The sequence below is a fragment of the Strongylocentrotus purpuratus genome, unplaced genomic scaffold (genome assembly GCF_000002235.5).
Source record: "Strongylocentrotus purpuratus isolate Spur 01 unplaced genomic scaffold, Spur_5.0 spur5_scaffold_4, whole genome shotgun sequence".
NCBI classification, from domain to species: Eukaryota; Metazoa; Echinodermata; class Echinoidea; order Camarodonta; family Strongylocentrotidae; genus Strongylocentrotus; species Strongylocentrotus purpuratus.
This window is the reverse complement of record NW_022145610.1, coordinates 29,076,866-29,096,736: the sequence shown is the minus strand read 5'-3', so window position 1 is coordinate 29,096,736 and position 19,871 is coordinate 29,076,866. Positions and strand designations below refer to the sequence as shown.

Genomic DNA, 19,871 nt, shown 5'->3' with positions numbered 1-19,871 from the left:
TTGAACACGGTGTTTGTCAGTAGGAGTTCGAACTCAGAGCACAGCGCTAGAAGTAGCTCACCATTGGTGTTGCATTTACCGATTCCGTGCCTGCCTAACACCGACTGCCATTTTTCATAGTCTCGTCCTACCCGGGCATTGAAGTCTCCCATCAATATCAGCTTGTCAGTCCGGGGGTGTCCCGCAACGTTCGTCTAAGCTGATTGTAGAAGTTCTCCTTTGTTTCATCCGGACTCGTCATGGTTGGTGCGTATACACTGATGAGAGTAGCATTTCCCTTCTTCATCAGTGGTACTGTCATTGTCATAATTCTATCATTCACCGCTTTAGGCATTTCTGTGAGCTTCGCTAAGATCTCTTTTCTGATGGCGAATCCCACTCCAGCCTCTCGTCGTACCCCGTCCGGCTTGCCGCTCCAGAAGAATGTGTAGCCCATGTCATCGAGCCTACCTGACTCGGAGAAACGTGTTTCACTCAGAGCAGCAATGTCAATTTTGTACTTCTCCAGCTCCATGGCTACAAGGGCAGTCCTTCTCTCTGGCCTGCCAGTTCCTTCCCGATCGAGGAGTGTCCTGACATTCCACTGTCCAAACGTCATTGTAGTAATTCCGCTGGTGTCATCTTTTTGTTGTTGTTGTTGTTTGCTTCCTAGCATACTTGGCACTGTCGACGGAAGTCCTGATCTAACAGCGCGGTCCTTGTTAACCCGGAAGACGACCGAACCGGTATGAAGTTTCATACTGTTGCGCATAGTGAAGGCTGCTTGCAAAGGTGGATAAGTACCGGTAGCTCTTGCAAGTTACTACCGGCACTCTCTCGGGGAACTGGTGGCAGTTTCACACCGGCGAGGACAAACCAGGACGGGTGTGAACCACTAGACCCTGCAGTGACTGGTCGAAGGATGTCGGGAGTTCCGTATCGTCAATCGCCCTCAATGCTGTCACGGTAGCATGGTTTTCTGTTAGGGTTTGCTCCCTTAGCCTTAGTTAGATTCTAAAGAGAACCTGAACCACAGGGCAGTGGTTACAACTAAGCATGGCAAAACCAATTAACAATTATTAAAAGAATGAGGCGATTACAATTACTCTTATGATAAGAGTACTAATTGAACCAACAAAATATTACCTTACTTTATTGATTATATCTATTCAGTGTTGTGATAAAAACACTGATTATAGTAGAGAAACAAAGATTTTACATAAACTTCCCCCCGCCATTGTAATATACATGATGACAGTTGCATATGACAACTAAGCCTATATGATATGTTGCACGCTGATACGCCTGCATACTCAGACATGCGATTATGGTCTATTTATGTTCAATGCTAAGAGCATTTCTGTATATACAGAGTATTAACGATTGGTGTAACAAGCGCAAAGTAATACATGTTCATCTATTCAGTATTTTGTATTAACATATCAAAAAATTACGGAAGTTCCTTTCAGAGTTAATATTTGCTTTCCGTGTGTATATGACCACATCTATGTACAGCCAAATGAGATTCTGCTATTATTATGGAAATAAGCCAACTGGTTATATTTTCTATCGTATTGGCCTACATCTACCATGTCTACATCTATTTAAGTCTTCTCATGTAATCTGTGTAATGTTTTGTTTAACCTAAATATTTTGAAAATACAATTTTAGGAACTGAAAACTAATACATGTAGATCAGATGAAATACGTATAAGTTCGGAATATCCATAACGGTACTATGGAACACGACTTAAAATTAAATATATGACATGAAAAGATTATGGGTAAAATCGGAATTATAATCACAGGCATTATAAAGAACATTATTAGCTTCAACAACAAATGTATCGTAGGAAAACAGGTAGCAAATAATATACAGCAATACAATGTCATAATGTCACGGTTATGCTTCCACCCCAATATCAAAGGATTCATAAGTGATGTTCTTAAAATAAATTCAACATATAATATTTTGTTTCTCTCTCCTTAATTTTCATTTTTTTAGGGTGGTTAGTTTTACATTCATTTAGAACATTAAAAGCAGTTATAGATATTTTTGAGATCTGGTCAAGCGACTGTCTGAAAACAAAATAGACAGCTGATTGTGTTTTATATAAACACTGTTGTATACCTTAGTTTTACGGCATCACCAACATGAGAGGAAATTGACACATTCGTGACGTAGTCTTGCTGCAAAGCACACGCTCACGCACATAATATACACACACACACATACGCACGCACACATGGCTTGGCAGTTTGGTCCAAATTCTTTAGTTTTCATATATCAGGCATAAATGTTCATTTTTATTCTGCCCTATCTCTATTTCCTTCTTTCCTAAGCGCATAGGGACTTTCTTTGTGTTAGTGATATGCGCTATAGAAGTAACGTTCATTATTATTATTATATCTTGTCATATTTCCAATTTGAAGAATTTAAATATACATTTTCTTTTCTTTGTGATTTGCTTTTCGCGCTGTCTTCGCGTAGATAGGTCGTCTATTCCCTTTGTGTCTCCGTCTAATCTCCCACATCGTTATTGTGTAACATTGATTCGCATATACATGTATTCCGTTCCATAAAATGCAGTTCACATAGTTTAAATGTCATCGACTACATAATTTAGAATAACGTTATTTACTGCTATACTTAGCGGACAATAAATTGTGTATGTGGCCACAAAGAAATGTAAAACAAATCAATAATATTTCTAACAGACATCAGATAAATGACAAGTATACCAGGCGCGTCAAAGACCAAGATTATATCAGACCGAATACCTGTACAGAAACCGGTTAAATATGCGTAGACAAGGTTGGACATATTGGACATGGCCCGAATAACAACTAACACGCCTTTTTTAATGCATATACGTTCAGTACGTCTACATAATACGTACGTGGAAAAATATTTAAAAACAGAGACAAACAAAACCGTAAAGAAACTGTGAAAGATATACTTCTCTAAAGAGTGCTGTGTCTTATACAATCAATGTTTATACTCTTTATTTAAATTATTCGTTATTTCATATTCATTGTTTACTAATTGAGTTCGTTATTCTTTCACGTATTCGTATTTACTTTATCTATTTCAAAGTGGCGGTAGATACACACAAAATTGAATTGCTCCGGTTATAATAAGTGACCCTTGTAATAACTACTCGAATTTTTTAATTGAATTTCTATATCCAGATATCTTCTTTATCTTGCCAAAAAGAAAACTCAAATCTACATTAAAAAACATCACGCTCTGCATGCCATTCTTGTATATTTTATAAATTCACTTTGTTGAAATTACATATTCGGTGTTTGTATACAATATGGGTCAGTGAATGATTATGAAGTTGTATGTCTATTACTCTTTTCAACCATCCCAGCAGTAGATAGTGTATGAACAAAAAGTCAACTGGTTTACTTTTTTCGCTTGCGACGTCTTACGTCCACAGACGCTTCATCAGACCGACCATGATGACGTTCCTCGACCACGTCACCGTGTTCATGGGTCAACAATCATTTGGTGCTAAAGACCAGTCATCCTGATGAAGGACCCCGGAGTGGATCTGAAACATCGTAAGCTAAAATAATGTAAGTAAATCTGACATGATGAAGATTATCTGTTGATTCCTTATAAACTGAGTGCTTTCTGGGAAGCATCCATTACTATCTTTACCAGGAAAATTAGCAATATTTTCTCTGGGGATGTATCAGTAAGAACGAGTTGAGAAATCAGATCTTCTTCGTTACTTATGATTCCGCCTACATGGCTTTTATCCAAGGTGGTGGATTCCTCGTTGGGTTTCCCACCATAAGATACCAGAGGGGTAATCTCAGACATGTCTTCAGGTAGGACTTGTATTTCATGGCTTGGCGATTGTTCAGAAGGTTGAATGCTACTAACGTTGTTCATATCATCTCCAGGATGAACTTCTTCTGAGGACACTTCTTCAGAAGTCACTTCAGATTCATCCAACTCCTCTGTACTGCGCTCCGGTGATTGGTCAAGATGTTGACTCCTACTTCCATCTGTCAAGTCCTCCTGGGTTTTGGAAGCCATGTCTCCTGTATGCCCATCTTGAGGACTGTGGTTACTGCTAGCTGTAGCTTCCTGAAGTACCTGGATGCCAATGTGTCCTTTGGTTCGGTCCTGTTCTAGAGAGGTCTCATCTCTATAAGAGAGCTGATGATCATTGACGTCTTCGTTGGCATATTCATCATCGATCTGTTCCTCTGCTACACCTGACCGGCAACAAGAAAAAAAAAAGTTTTTTTTTCTTCTCTCAAAGCATATCGAATCGGAATTATCATGATTGTGTAGAACTTATCGCAGTGAATTCGAAATTTATTTTATGTTTATGTTAACCAGGGAGTAGGCGAGAACTTGACGTTACTATATAATCAGCATCGTATTGGGTTTTTTCGTGTGCACAGCTATAATGAGGAAATTGCTAACTGCAAGAAGTACCTATTAAGCTCCCTCTTTCTTTTTTTTCTCTGCATTATGTCACCTTAGTCTCTATATCAGCAGTATACATTTGGGAAATGAACTTGCTTCAGAAATACTACCAATCTTTTTTTAAGCACATGGGCCGTATTGTACACCAAATATAATAGCATGATGCTGAAGTGTTGAATGGGGTCCTTATTACAACACTACAATTGTTCTTAATGAAAATATACGTTACCTGTGCTGAGATACAGGTCTGCAAGGTTGACTAACTTGGCGGCTTTCAGCGCCTTCGTTAGCTCAACCCGTTCATTTTCCCTGGACACACCTCTTCTCCATTGTTTCAGCATGTGACGAGTTCCATCACTGGTAACTCGGTTGAACTTCACATTGGTCATGAGCGCTCTCTGTATATCACCCTGTAGGATTCCCAGCTGACCAGCAAGGCTGTCGATCTTGGCTTCATCGTAAAGATCGTCAGCTATCTGCTGTAATATGCCTGCAAACTCATCATCTGGGGGCTCCTCTCTAGAATGGTACACGGTAAACAAAAAAAGACAAACTTGGGGTGGTCAGAGAACGTTGGTATGACGTATACACTTAAAAAGTAAAGTAAAATCTTTACTTAGGTGAAAATAGGAAGGGAAAAATACGTTCTTCCAGTGATGAGACCATACTCAACATGCTCAAATTATTGATATCAATTCATGAAAGGATTTTACTTTTAACTCTAATCACCATAGACAAGAATGCAGCTAAGATAATATTTTTTTGTTAATGAGTTGTAATCTTGTATTCACTTCTGCTTCTACATAATCACAGGTGGTCATGATTTTTTATTCAAAGAACATAAGTGCTGTCGTACTTTTAAAACTGTTATTGACAGTCTAGCACAGTGGCGGATCCAGGGGGGGGGGGGCCGGGGGGCCCGGCCCCCCCCCTTGAGAAAAAAATCATGCAAAATCATGCGATTTTTACCTTTTTTGGGGGTTGGGCCCCCCCCCCCCCCTGGCGCTCAAGGGGGGGGGGTGCAAATTTTAAAATTTTCGAGGACCAAAAAAAAAAATTGTGCTCACTACACCCCCCCCCCCCCCCCCCCCCACTGAGCGACTTTTCGGCTGGCTGAGTCGTTGCGATTTTTTTTTTGGGACTCCAAAAAAAAAATGTCCGCTTACCCCCCCCCCCCCCCCCCCCCCCCCCCCCCCCCCCCCCCCCCCACTGAGCGACTTTTCGGCCGGCGCGATTTTCAAATTTTCGGGAGCAAAAAAAAAAAAAAAGTTGGGCCCCCTCCCCTCCCCTAAGAAATCCTGGATCCGCGCCTGGTCTAGCATCACTCATTTTACACACAAAAGTGCATTCCATAGTAGTTTTGTCACTATAAGATAAATAATGCGTTTATTGTCATGCAAAGAATATATATATTTCATCTCACCCTGCTTGTAATATATGACTCCTTCCCAGTCCTCCGCTTGAATTATCCTCAAAAGATGATGTGCCTGTCATGAAGGAATGAAGTAAGTTTGAATGAAGAAAAAAAAAAGATACATACTTTACTGATCTTTATCGTTCAATGTATCTCTATGTGTTATTTTAACTTGTAAAGTATAAATAATGCACAAGCATGTAAGCTCTAGCGTCCTTGGATAATATAATCGAATGGTGATATTTTTGGCATAATGACAACTAAAACAGACAAGACATATATCAATTTAGATTGAGGACCATATTAGACTTGATAAGCTTCACATTATCAATATTTTAACAAGTAACCAAAGATGGAATAGGAGTTATGTAGCATATTGTAGATATCAAAATAGGAGTTGGAAAGGGAAAATGAGATTGGAAAGTTAAGTCTTACCACCCTGAGCTTGTTTCCCAGAGGTCACCCAAGGAATGAAACTCCATCGATGTGTCTCCGCTTTCTTCTTCTGCTCTGCTGATCGTATCTCACTTTCTAGTTGAATTTTGGTTCTCAGCTTCCAGGTCTCACGCTCAAGTTGCTCCAAAAGCTGTTCCTTATAGTCATGCTCCTTCTTTAGCTCTTCAACTTGCTGTCTTAGAGTCGTCTCATTTCGTTCTTTCTCCCTTACGGTTTCAATCAAAGTGTCTACGCGTTGTTGCTGAGAGAAGAGTTTCTTCGTCATATCTGCTGCCATTGAGCGCTTCTCTTTCTCAGATATTGCTCTGTCTTGCTTTCTTCCTTTCTCTAACTCTTTAACTTGTTGTGTCAGCGTCGTCTCATTTCGCTCTTTGTTCCCTACGGTTTCTGTCAAAGTGTTTACATGCTGTTGCTTAGAATCGAGTTTCTTCCTCATTTCTTCTGCCAATGAGCGCTTTGCTTCCTCAGATCTTCCTCTGTCTTTTTCAGCTTTTACTCTGTCTTCCTCTCTTCCTCTCTTTAGCTCCTCAACTTGTTGTGTTAGAGTCGTCTCATTTCGCTCTTTCTCTCCTACGATTTCTGTCAAAGTGTCAACTTGCTGTTGTTTAGACTCGAGTTTCTTCGTCATTTCTGCTGCCAATAAGCGCTTCTCTTTCTCCGATCTTGCTCTGTCTTCCTCTCTCCCTTTCTTTAATTCCTGTTTTCGCTCTTCGACCTCTGTGAACATCTTCTGATTAGCTTCTTTCGCTTCTTTCTTGGTTTTCTCATAAAATAGCCCACATCTTGGATTCTTGCATATCTTTTTTAGATCATTAGCTGCTAACGTTCTGTCACCTTCATGAAGGCATCCACGTAGAAGGTCAAGCCACTGCAACTTATCCTCATCTGAGTGAATGGGACCAGGTGCAGGTATTTCGTAGATATAAGTGATCTTGAGCTTCTTCAATTCATCTATCACCGTGGGGATGTCTTCGTAAGGAAGTAGAGCACATAGAGGGACGCGGCCTATTTAATCGAAACATATTCAATGAGTTTACTCGAAATTCCGTCCAAAGTCATGATATTTGTATGACATATACATACAACACAGTGGATTTTTGCGAATAGACTGTCACTGAACTTGGACAAAACTAATTTCATATTATTTAGCGATTCATTATCCGATTTACCAGGAGATATCTATTTCAACAATGTTAAAATTAAGAAAGTAAAATCGGCCAAGTTTCTTGGCCTGTTTATCGACGATAAAATGTCCCGGAAAATACATACAAATTATTTGTGTTCATTACTATCAAGAAATGCTGGTGTGATATACAAACTGAAACCTATGTTCCCATCATATGTATTGCAAATGTTGTACTCCACTTTAATGTTGCCCTACTTGAACTATGGTATTCTTGCCTGAGGTAGTTCATTGAAACTTCAACTGGACAAGATCCTGGTTGTTCGAAAAAGAGCAATACGAACAATTTGCCTATTCGTACTCACTCGAGCCTTCTTTTCTTTAATACTAAAGTACTGAGAGTTCGGGATATTTTTAATTTACAATTAGGCTGCCTCATGTTTCAGCTGCCCCAGCTGAAACGAACTGCCCCAGGCACTATCTTATTTGTTTAAGAAAAGAAATCAAGTCCACGAATATCCTACCCAACAGGCGTTTTCCTATCACCTTCATATAGAACGAGTACACGCTTTGCTCAAAATATTATACAGGTCCTAAGTTCCGGAATTCTTTCGATTCTATGATTAAAAGGTCTGTAAGTGTACATATATTCAGAAGTAAATTGAAAAGTTATTATTTGAATACATATTGTCGTTCCTGATTCCTGACTATTCTTGTCTCCAAGCTGTATACTTTTGTTCATTAAAATGAGTAACTAACGGTATGACCATACAAACAATGTTTATAATATACTCGCATCGAGGACAAACTTTATTGTTATATTGTCTTTGTCTTTTCCTTGTCTTTTGTAGTTAATTGTGAGTATCGGTTCATGTACCCCTGTAATCACCCTTTCCCTGTTTTAGCGTATATTTGTATTTTATAAACTTTACTTTAGTTAATTATGTCATTTGTAGTTTAAGGGGCCTATCCACAACAAGCTCTGCTTTTCCATAGGCTCCGCCACTATATCTCTTAAGTTTAACTTAATGGACAATATTCTTAATAGTGTGTACCAATATTGTATGAACATGCATATTATAATCATTTTCAATATGTTGTTACACTCTTTGTAAAATGAGATATTGTGGAAACCAATAAACTATCTAACTATCTAACACAAAATTATGTCACATACAACCTTTTTTCTGGGGGGGGGGGGTGACACAAAGAATGGAGAAAATCTGACATGCTTCCTTATCTATGCGGGCTCTTATCAGTATTCTCAGTGGCATAGACTTTCCCGCCATTTTTAAGTTGTATAAAGAATGGGCAAAATCGAGTGAGGAAAGTAGAGAGGGAGAGAGAGAGAGAAAGAGAGAGAGAGAGAGAAGGGTGATAAAGGAAGGAGACTGAAGAGGAGCCGCTATTAGGAGTAAATTGAAGTGAGTAATGAGATAGTAATACATTTACAACTATGATAATGCAAATGAAATATAATATTAATGATAGGAAATTTAGTCGGGAAAATCATGATAGAATAGACTGATGATATTGTTTATGATATTGTTTAACCACAACAAATTCTAAAGATCGGTAGTTCGAAGGAATTAATTAACAAATAAAGGATATAAATCAAGACCACGTCGGGTTAGATTGATATAATACCGGTATTTGACGTAAGCCTTGCCATGATCAACTTTCATCACCCCCCCCCCCCCATGCCTCAGCTTATGCTGAAAAGATGGGTAGCATCACGACTTGCATGAACGCGACCATTCGTCCAACACCCCCCCCCCCCCTTTCGGTTGTGCCGAAAGGGTGCGTTGGGAGTGTCGCGTCGCGTCGGGTAGACTGGAACGCGACCATTCGTAAACAGCCCCCCCCCCCCCGTTTTGCCCAAAGGATGCGTTGATTAGTCTTTCACACCAGTCGTTTATAAAAGAATTAAAGGAATAGAAACAGATTAAAAATTAAACTATTAAATAAAACTAGTTTTTACGTAGTCTTGCAGATCAGGCGTTTATAAGAATTAAATAAATAAATAACACAATCAAATAATTTACTTTGATATTAACAAATGTCAAATAAAGGTGTTTGCCTAGTCTTGCATATTAGGCGTGTATTTATTTTAAAAAATATATTCATATCCATTTCTTTTATAATTGTATGGAATTGAGAACCTCCCCCCGCCGGCCCGCTACTCCATTAATAATTAATTTTAATTATTAGTTATTTCATTCGTAAAGACTCTTATGCATGAAGTCTACATCAAACAAAATAATTCTATACATAGAAAGAAATGAATATTGTTTTTATTTGACATTTTAAAATATTTATTGAATTTATTCATTGATTTAATTCTTATAAACGCCTAATCTGCAAGACTTCGTAAAAACTAGTTTTTATTTAATTTTGAATCTGTTTCTATTTTGAATATTTCAATTGAAACGACTAACATTTCTAGCCCTTAATTTCTATTAAAACGACTGATGTGAAAGACTAGTCAACGCACCCTTTCCAGACGTCAAAACTTGTTTTTATTGAATTTCAATCTGTTTCTTTTTTTATTATTTATGTTTAAACGACTTAAATTTCTATTTCATTAAATTCTATTATAAACGACTGAAGTGGAAGACTAGTCAGCGCAACCTTTCGGCAAAACCGGGAAGGGGGAGGGGGTGGGGGGCTTTGGACGAATGGTCGCGTTCCAGTCAACGCGACGCGACGCGACACTCCCAACGCACTCTTTCGGCACAACTGGGGGGAGGGGGGGGGGGTGGAGGGCTTTGGACGAACGGTCGCGTTCAAGTCAACGCGACTCTACCCACCCTTTCGTCATAACCCTAATCGTTTTATTTTTTTGATGTTCAAATTGTTGACTGTGATTTGTCAGATCATGGCCTTATGTCTCACACGTAGATCCATGGTCAGATGATTAAAGTCAACCATGTCAACGCCGGGGGGGGGGGGGGGGGGGGGGGGGTAGATGTTTTTGGGGGAATGGTACATAGTAAACACCATGCCCGTTTCAAACGAATTACCAGGATGGTCTCAAAAAACAAAATCTGGTAAAATCCCCGTGATTATTCGATTGGTTACCAACCGAGGATATGAGATGATATGTGCATGCATATTAAAGGAAACCAAAACCTTTATACTAAGTTAATTTTATTGTAAAGTTTAAGATATTTGAAAAATATCAGTGAAAATTTGAACAAAATCGGACAAGGAATAAGGAAGTAAGAGCTTTTTAAATTACTAGTCACTAGAGGGCGGTATTCAATTTGATGACATCATCTCTGAACAACTCTCCATGCCTTTTGTACATAAAATTTCACAATTTTTTTGTTTTCTTCATATTTATTTGTGTTCTTGATCCGACTTCATAACATGTGAAGTAGAATATCATTTTGCATTCTATATCTTGCTTTCAGGGGAGTACATTATCTCAATCACAAGAAAGAAGGAAAAACATGAAATTTGATGTACAAAAGGCATGGAGAGTTGTTTACAGATGATGTCATCGAATTGAATACCGCCCTCTAGTGACTAGTAGTTTAAAAAAACTCTTACTTCCTTAATCCTTGCCCGATTTTGTTCAAATTTTCACTGATATTTTTCAAACATCTTAAACTTTACAATAAAAGTAACTTTGTATGAAGGTTTTGGTTTCCTTTAAATCTAATAGAAAAAAAAAGAATCTTTTTCCAGCATTTCAATGGATGGTATAATAATCAAATTAATGGGGAAGAAGTGTTATCACATCGGCCTATCATACATATTAACACAGGCCTACACAAGCAGAGGTAAGTATTAACATGCAATTTACGAAGAAAGGAAAAAGTATATAATTTACAAATGAACGGAAAAGGGGCTTGTAAGAGTCCACGATATCAACGTGATCAGAATTAATGGTGTGTAATTAATATGGATAATATAGACAACTTAGATAAATACTTGATTTCAAGGTCAAATCATGTACTGGAGACTATTTAACTCTACTCTCGATCTATTTGTCGTTATTTCTTGACTTTGACATAAGCCCCTTGATCCCTCTTCTTTTTCTCCTTCTTTCCCATCTGTACATATACCATATATTCCTACTTAACCTCTGCACTCAGAGAGCATTAACTCATTGATGTCTCGATTTGGTGTCAGCTTGGGTTTGTCCATATTAGATCGCTCTCCCATGGGTGGGTTATTCTTGCTCATATGGCGTATATTTTAACAAACATGGTGGCCCGAATTCACAATGGAGGTTTGTCGACAAACCTAGGTTTTCGTGCGTCATATGACGCGTTTCGACGCGTTTTTGGAAACCAAGGGGGTGTTTCACAAAGATCCTAAGTTGAACTTATCTCTAAGTTGGACATTATGGAAAGCCGTTAGCATCTATGAAAATATCTTGTAAACGTTATTTTAAAAGGCATGTAATGTTAATTAAAATCGTTCATATTTTATATTATCAAGGAGATTTCATGTTCTTGATGTGGAATTTATAAAAAGTCTAAATTACTTGAATTTTTGCTTTTGAATATATTTCATTTTGAGGCTACAAATGGCTTTTAATAATATTTAAGTCCAACTTAGAGTTAAGTTAGGTTACCCCTCTGGATTGTAAAAAACGCTTCCAAACGCGTTATAATGATGTACATAAACCTAGGTTTGTCGACAAACCTCCTTAGTGAATTCGGGCCGGTGAGTTTGTTAGCTCACCCGGTGTGATGGGGATGTGCGCATATTCGGGTATACTTGTTGTGGTAATCCATGTTGTGGTCGATGCATCGTTGGGTAGTTGTTTTCTGAGAGTATTTTGTGAATGGTATATATTCCATATTTGTTGTTGTATTCATGAATCAGTTATCTTTGTCACACCATATGAGGGGGCCTTAACTTAAGAAGCTGTGCTTCAACCAAGGTCTCCTCGTCTTTCTTTATTCTACATTGTACTGTAATATGATTATACTCTATTATATTTTGTCACATGTGTTTTCTGGAAGACAAATAAACTTGCTACTTGATACTAGATACTTGATTTATTGTGTATATGTCCCAACTTTCTTAAATTTGACTTCATTGTGTATATGTGGATAGGCCATGTTTTTTTAATGAATATCCTTAATTTCTTTTTTTCCCTCTGTTTATGTACAGGGATTCATGGTTGAACACGATTGTGAATGACCTACCCTGTTTTTTAAATATGTGAATAATGATTAACAAAAAGAAATTGCTTGTAGAAATTTGATTATGATTTAAATTGAATAATAGTTGTTCCTCGTTTCTTTTATGTCCTATTCATTACTGATGAAACATCATGTAGCAGGTGTCATTATTGTTAGATACCTACACATTTCATAACAGTGCATATAACACAAAACACCAGATACGTAACCAAAGTTAAACAACCTACATAATGATTCATGTGTTATAGAATTCTGGCTAGTAACATTATTTATTAAATTAATTATTGTTTTAACTAATACGGTGGTGTAAATCAACGCCTTGTGGTGTATACTGTGTGTATCAACAGTTCAAATTGTATTAATTCAAAATTGTTTAAAGATAAACCTTCATATGTCTTCACTTTATGATCCTACCTACCATTAAGGATTAGTGGCAAACTCACCTGTATTCCTCTTTACTATGTCGATCCAAGGTTGGTAATATTCAATATCAAGCGGGCTGAAAATAAAAATAAGAAAATACACCGATTCAGAATCGTTATTATTCACGTGGTGATGATTGAAGGGTTAATGATTGAATTGAATCGAATTGAACCAAGGTTTATTGAAAAAAACATGTGTCGCAGCCCAATGGCTGAATTGATCATGTGTACAAATAAAACACTCATTGCATATTTCAAACATAAAATACAGTTACAATTAATTTGTCAATATTGAAATACATGCATATATAGTTACTAAGATACGATTGCTAGGGCAGCAAAAATAAGAAAACAAGAAAACATGAAGTCAGGAAAACAGAGAGGAGAAATAATATAATATTCGTAGTAGTTATTAGTTGTGATATTTTATTCTCATGCCGTACTGTACACGTACTTTATAGGACCCCGTTGGAAATAAGCCTTTTCCGGCTTTCATGGGTTATTCTGTCAATGTATCTTCTCGTTTCATTTTGCTTTATGTAACCATTCAATGTACTATACTTGACGAATAAAATCAATCAATCAATCAAAAGTATAAGAGGAAGTTGTAGAAAATGCATGTACATCAAAAAATATAAATTGCATAGGCCTACATTTATTTTTAACGATATTAACATGATTCTGCAACCCACCCCCACCAAAGGCCACCTCAAAGAAGATAACGTGTATGTATTTGTTATACCCTACACTTATAATAATTGTTCATTGTGTTCTAAGACGTTAACCCTATACGCAAACCTTAAGCATATCACAATTAAATTGTTCTCGCTCCGTGGGTACGCTCTATCGAATGTTTGAAGATGCAATGTTTCTCAGCACCGTAAATATTCTGTGTAGAATAGGAATTGGATGAGTGGGCAGGTGCTTCCATTTATCAATGGATGGGGAAATACTTCTTGCGCCTAAATGACAATAAATAATGTTTAGTAAAGCTTTCAGTTATAACAGGTCTGAAATGCAGTTTCACTGTCCGTATTGTACTTACATGGATGCTACGATCCTTTACATTACACACGCACACGCACAACAACAACAACAACAACATAAATGATAGGCGTATGTTGCATATACCCTGTCTTTCACAGGCGTTAAATACGAGAACCATTAAACATGATTAAGGGGACGGCTAATTCGTTTCTGCCCCTCTTGTAGTATAATGAATATCTTTTATTATTGTGAAAATACAACGCTTCAACATGCAACTATCTGACTTTTTGTGTGTTTGTTTGTTTGTTTCAAGTACTAATAATCGATTTCGACCCCCTCAGTGAGCACCTTATCAAGACAGAAAGAAATGTTGTTAAATGACGTGAGATGACGTTGATGTATATAACACTAATGCCTTTTTTGGCTCTATAATGTAAAATATTAACATTCTAAATATTCGGTCACTACACTCCCTCGCAAACCAAGTGATGCAGTACTGCGTGTACATTATATACCCTGTCTCAACAGGCCCCAAAGTCAAAATTCGGGGCAAGTGCTAATCTTTACAAAAGGAGGTGGGAACTTGTTTTTCTCGTACATTTTTTTTTCTTGTGTGAAATCTACTCTTATATAATATACGCTTGTACAAACAAAAATAAAAAAGAATATACACTGTTGTTTTATGTAAAATGTGAAATAAATAGAACTTCACAAACTTCAAGACAGGACAATTACACTCACTATTCCCCCCCCCCCCCTCGAAAAAAAAAGTTGGGAATACACACTTTGATGATTCAAAATCCGATTTCCGTTTCTAACTTGGGCGCGACGTTCTCGAGCATACTTATAGATAGAAATATGTCCAAATACTACACACCTTATGCCAAGGCCTTGGAAGTGTGCAGATAGGGGCTTACCGTATGAAGGGGGAAAGGTTTACGCGTATTATTATACATGTAATTCATCTTTAAAAATTGCAGTATATCGATAAGTTTAAAGCGCTCTATTCTAAATCTATTTTTGGCTCCTTGCACCTATGTAAATCGCGTATTAATGCATGGAGTATTTCTTATCCGTGTTTAACTGTAATGAAGGGGGTAGGGCACAATCGATTTCGCCACCCTCTCACAACACACAAAGTGCTATATTTAGCTGAAAGCTCTATCTGCTGAGGATGGCATATGCTCAATCTAATTATCATAATTTCGAAGTAGGCTGTGATTTGTCCGTGTATGTAGATGTAGTCTTGATTGAATTAATTACAATACCGTAGAAGCGTGTGAGGGAGTTTTTTTTTCTCGCTCGGTCGCTACTCTCACTCGCCTTGTAATAAACGTTCTTTATAGTAATAAGATCATAAGTTCTGTAGAGAAAGTGTACTATTAGGAATGAACTGTTCTATATATATGAAAAGTATAGAGATTCGTATTATCTTCTTTGTTTGTGCGTTTTAAAAATTGCTCAAGAAAAGTGTGATTTAAAACCCATTGAGTATTCTTGGCAGTCCTCCTTTTCTTCATTCAACCTTTACCCTACCCTTCTACCTTACCATGCCTAATTAGTGATGAACACATCAATGGATGTACAAATAAGACGACAGCGTATCTTTTTTTTAAACGAAAATATACAAACATTGCTGTTTGAAAATATTATGATTTCAGCAAGCAAATACTAGTCTCTCTCTCTCTCTCTTCTCTCTCTATATCTCCTAACAACTTTGTAATGGGGATAATATCATAAAAATGAACTTGCTAATGAACATGCTAATTAACATGTTCCTTATCATGTTCATTTTTGTTGTTTTATCAGCATTTGTGTAGAACCTTATTTCTATTGTGCCATACTCTCTTTTTGCTCGTTCCCATGCAATTTCATAATATTTCGATAGGTAAACACGATATAACGAACTTCGAAAAGAGAATTCGAAAAAGGGCCCTGCAATTCTATTCTTATAATAGTATCATATAGTTATTCAATTGCATTGCGTTCTGAACTGCCGCATTGTCGGCTCTAACAGTGAGTTCCAATAATTTGTTGGACAGGAGCTTGATGGTGATTTATTTCCCTCTTTCGTTAATGTGTAATGCATTTATCGATAGTCATATAACTAACTAAAATGTGTCTCAATAAAACATGAACAAATCTAACAACTCATGTAGTTTTGAGGCTAATAGCTGCATCTTCTTACAGGGACCAAGATCTTGGAAAAATATAGATTTTGTATGAGGTCATGTGACATTCGACTACCTCGAGTCATCCAGAAACGGTGCATGCTACTGCTAATGAAAAATGAATTGACTAATAATTAATTTCTTTGTAAAAACTTGTTTTAAAAGACGAAGCTGATAACAAGTGTGGTATCTAGATATTTTAAAATTGCTCCCCCCCCCCCCCCTCCGCCCAAACTTCACGTTACTATATAAGCGAGTAAACAAAGAGATTGAACGGTATATTGTTTCATGAATTGTAACCCTAAACAAAAAACACAATTTCTTATGCATTTTACCCATAGAAATATCCCAAGGCACCACCTACTGATGTCAAAGACGTATAAGTATTGCCATTGGGGGATGAGTCCATTATGTGTATACATTTTGCGAGTGATTGACTCATGGAACCTCCAATTTGGCGCTATTTCATTATTTGAACAAAATCGTAAATAATGATGAGGTGATGATTGCCCGAAAAATGGAAAGTCGAAATACCCTGCAATCGGACAGAAGACTTTCGAGTTTTGAATTACACTCTCAAAGCGACCATGATTTTGAAAATGATTGTGTTTTAAAACTTTAAAAAGTCGTTTTCCCATGCACCATTTACTTTGTATTCTGGTGCCGATTCTCATTCCGGGAAATGTTTGTTCTACTTTTCTTCCTCTTCTCTTTCTTACCTTTGTACCTCCCTGCATCTTCTGCCTTTCCCGTATATACACCATTGTTGATAAATGATTAAAACAAAAGTGAGTTCATTTCCTTTCGTTCTTTTTTTCTTTCCTTCAGAATGCCACATGTTGTGAAACTTTAAATAACTTCGTCGTTCTAAAAAAAATTATCTTCGAGATTCCCGAAAATTACCTGCTTTTCTGGACCAGTTTAGAGTACCTATATATAGGTACTCTAGACCAGTTCTCGTGATAGCGCCATCACTCGGCCTAATGCGTATAGTCGGCGAATAAAACAATCAATAAAAAAGGTTCCAGAACTCGACTAAGCGTAAATTGGTGTGGGGTCTAAGAGGTGGAGCCCCTGGAAGCTCAGGAATTTTAGGCATTTAATTACGATTAGATGAGCATATTTTGATATTTTTGTGTGACGCTATTCTACGATGAAGGTGTCTAATTTCCTGTACCAATTAGGCTTTTACGGAACAGATTTCATGAATCCGAAAACTCCCGAATTTGGAAGCTTTGCCAACATGCTTGACGATGCCCTTCGTGTTTGTACTTCTCATATTTGCTATTCTTTTGCTTTTTTTGCTGAATTATGTTTGCTAAATCGCGCTTTATTTGCAAGGTGCCCACCCAATAAAAATAACTAGCAATAAAGATGTTCTTGAAGTTATTGTTTAATATCGTTTTGTGTATGAAGAAATAAGAGGACCTAGTGACTGAGTTTTCTGTTAATTTTAATTATCACAATCCTTGTTTCAGTCCTAATTGATTAATTCTTAATATTTATCGTTTGTTATTATTAATATGCGCGTTTATGGAATTTTGATCAAAGCGCTAAAACATGTGTCTTCTATTTTCGTGAATGTTTTTTTTTCTTCAAATTTGCAATGACAAATGATGTGATTTGGTTTCAGTTAAAATATATACGGCTCATGTGAATAATGGAGAGCGAAAAAAAAATACTCACTGAACTAACAGCACCATACATCCAGCTTTCCCAGCAAGGTCTTGTACCTCTTTTCCAAATTTACCTGGTAAGATGACAAGAGAAAACGTGTTTGATACATTGTGCATGATGAACTTTTGAATACTATGAACATGATATATAGCCTACATGCAGAAGGAGAGAGAGAACAAAGTAGACAAGTTTGTGTAGTTCCATAAGTTGCATCCAATATTTCAGAATAAACTAAATAAACACGCATGGATGAATTGTTTGTGCAATAAAATTTAAGGAAACCACACAAAATAATATTATGTGATAGCGAAAAAAGTGAACATGATACTTTTAATGTAGAGAATCTTACCTGGGTTTGTCTTGAAATCATACTAAGAAGGGGCAACCAAAATTGTGATAAATATATGTGTATAAATTATGTAGGCCTATAAGTATAATGCCATGCAAGAATTTTGTAAGAATTGCAGTGGTCAGTAATGGTACAATTCCAAAACCAGAAATAGAAACACCCATAACGACATCAAAACAAATTAGGATGTTTGAAAAGCCCAATACATCACTTTCTTTAATGAAATTTGGGCATCTATATATCAACACTGTTTGAGCTATATGATATTGAAAATGTATTTGAGTAATTGCTTTTTATGCCCCCTTATTTGTACTCCATACGATTTTGAGAGAGAAAAGGCTTAGCTATATACTTATTCGCAGTTCCTTGTTAATAATCCCAATGTGGTGATCTGACGACTGACAATGTTGGAAAACCTGTTTCCAGAATTTACGATTACACGTGTAAGCCCATGCATAATACCCTCCTGGTAGTCTCCAAACTAACTACGTCAGGCAGGTCAGGTATATATATAGTAACAGTGAAACATACACATCATCTTGTTTCAAATAGCTGACATGTGAAATTAATCAACGGCTTACACATATTCGTTTGTTTACTGCGCTCCTTGTGTTTAATTTGTGCCATGTAATACGAATTCGAAGAGTTTTTTTTGTTTACTGTTAAACCGATGACTTTATAAGAGAACGCAAGTGTTCACATAATTATCCCTGGCTTTCAGAAGATAGATGTTGGATGATGTCAATAGTTCATGGGTTACCGAGGCGTATGTCATGGTTTATACCTTCAATGTACAAACAATTAAAATGCTCAAGACAACACTAATTTATCAAACATAATTTAACATTCAAAGCGACTGAGTATATTTATTACATTGTTAGATAACGTTTGATCGTGATAAGTTAGTGTAATCTACCAAAGTGAATGTAATTTTAAGCACAGTTTGGATGGTCTCGCAGTTTTACCTCACAGCCATTTTGTAACATGATATTTTAAAATTTACAAATACGCAAGTTTCGTCTGATTTCCTTTATTTTAGGCAATTGAGCATACTATGCGTTCAGAGAGCGAATGATGGAAACACCAAAAAGGAAATTAAATCAATTGTTTGTTTTATCCGGCATATCTAGAATGTTTTGAATTTCTACACAATGCTGGTTTAGTGAGGTACACAGAGCATTGAGTTGTTTTAGTAGTACCAGAATTTGATGATAAGATTCCTCCTTTTACCCAAAAACATAACACTGACTGTATGATTATAGGATAAGGAAAAACAACATGCCATAGTTTGCATCTTCGAGGTGCAGTTTCATTCGAAGTGTTTTTAACAAACAAACACAAGTGAATCAACATTGCATTTTTCAATGTACAAACCCGTCATGAATGTTTTCGTGATGACAGATATAGAATCGGTCAGATATCCCTCCTGATCCTCGGTAGATGTTTGTCGTTTATCAGCATGCTTGCTCGGCTTTACGTCTCCATGAAGAGCGCGTCTCAGAGCAGGGACTATGTGGGACGGATACCCGCACGTATCAATCATACCAACGACAAGCTTATCAGGAAACACCACTCGTTCATCATCACAAGGTACAGCCTTGCCTGGTGTGTACGACAAGATTTCATGTCGTAATGTAGCGATCCTTGTCTTCAAATCCGCGTTTGAAGAAGCCAT

At 37.1% G+C, this 19,871-nt stretch overlaps 1 protein-coding gene across 1 annotated transcript; it reads right to left on the bottom strand.

Annotated features, from left to right (window-relative positions):
* Positions 1-921: 921 nt before the first annotated feature.
* On the bottom strand, positions 922-19,871 carry LOC105440971 (myosin heavy chain, clone 203-like). Its single transcript, XM_030997295.1, has 5 exons — positions 19,742-19,871; positions 6,282-7,307; positions 4,662-4,985; positions 3,878-4,215; positions 922-993 (listed from the first exon to the last, which is right to left on the bottom strand). Exons 1-5 carry the CDS (start codon positions 19,869-19,871, stop codon positions 922-924), a joined length of 1,890 nt encoding a protein of 629 aa, XP_030853155.1.

Coding starts and splice junctions, on each gene's coding strand:
- LOC105440971 (XM_030997295.1), bottom strand. CDS start 19,871: ATGGCTTCTTCAAACGCGGATTTGAAGACAAGGATCGCTACATTACGA. Junction 4,216..4,661: donor AGACCTGTATCTCAGCACAG/GTAACGTATATT, acceptor GTTGCCGGTCAG/GTGTAGCAGAGGAACAGATC. Junction 994..3,877: donor CTGGAGATGATATGAACAAC/GTTAGTAGCATT, acceptor GGTTCTCTTTAG/AATCTAACTAAGGCTAAGGG.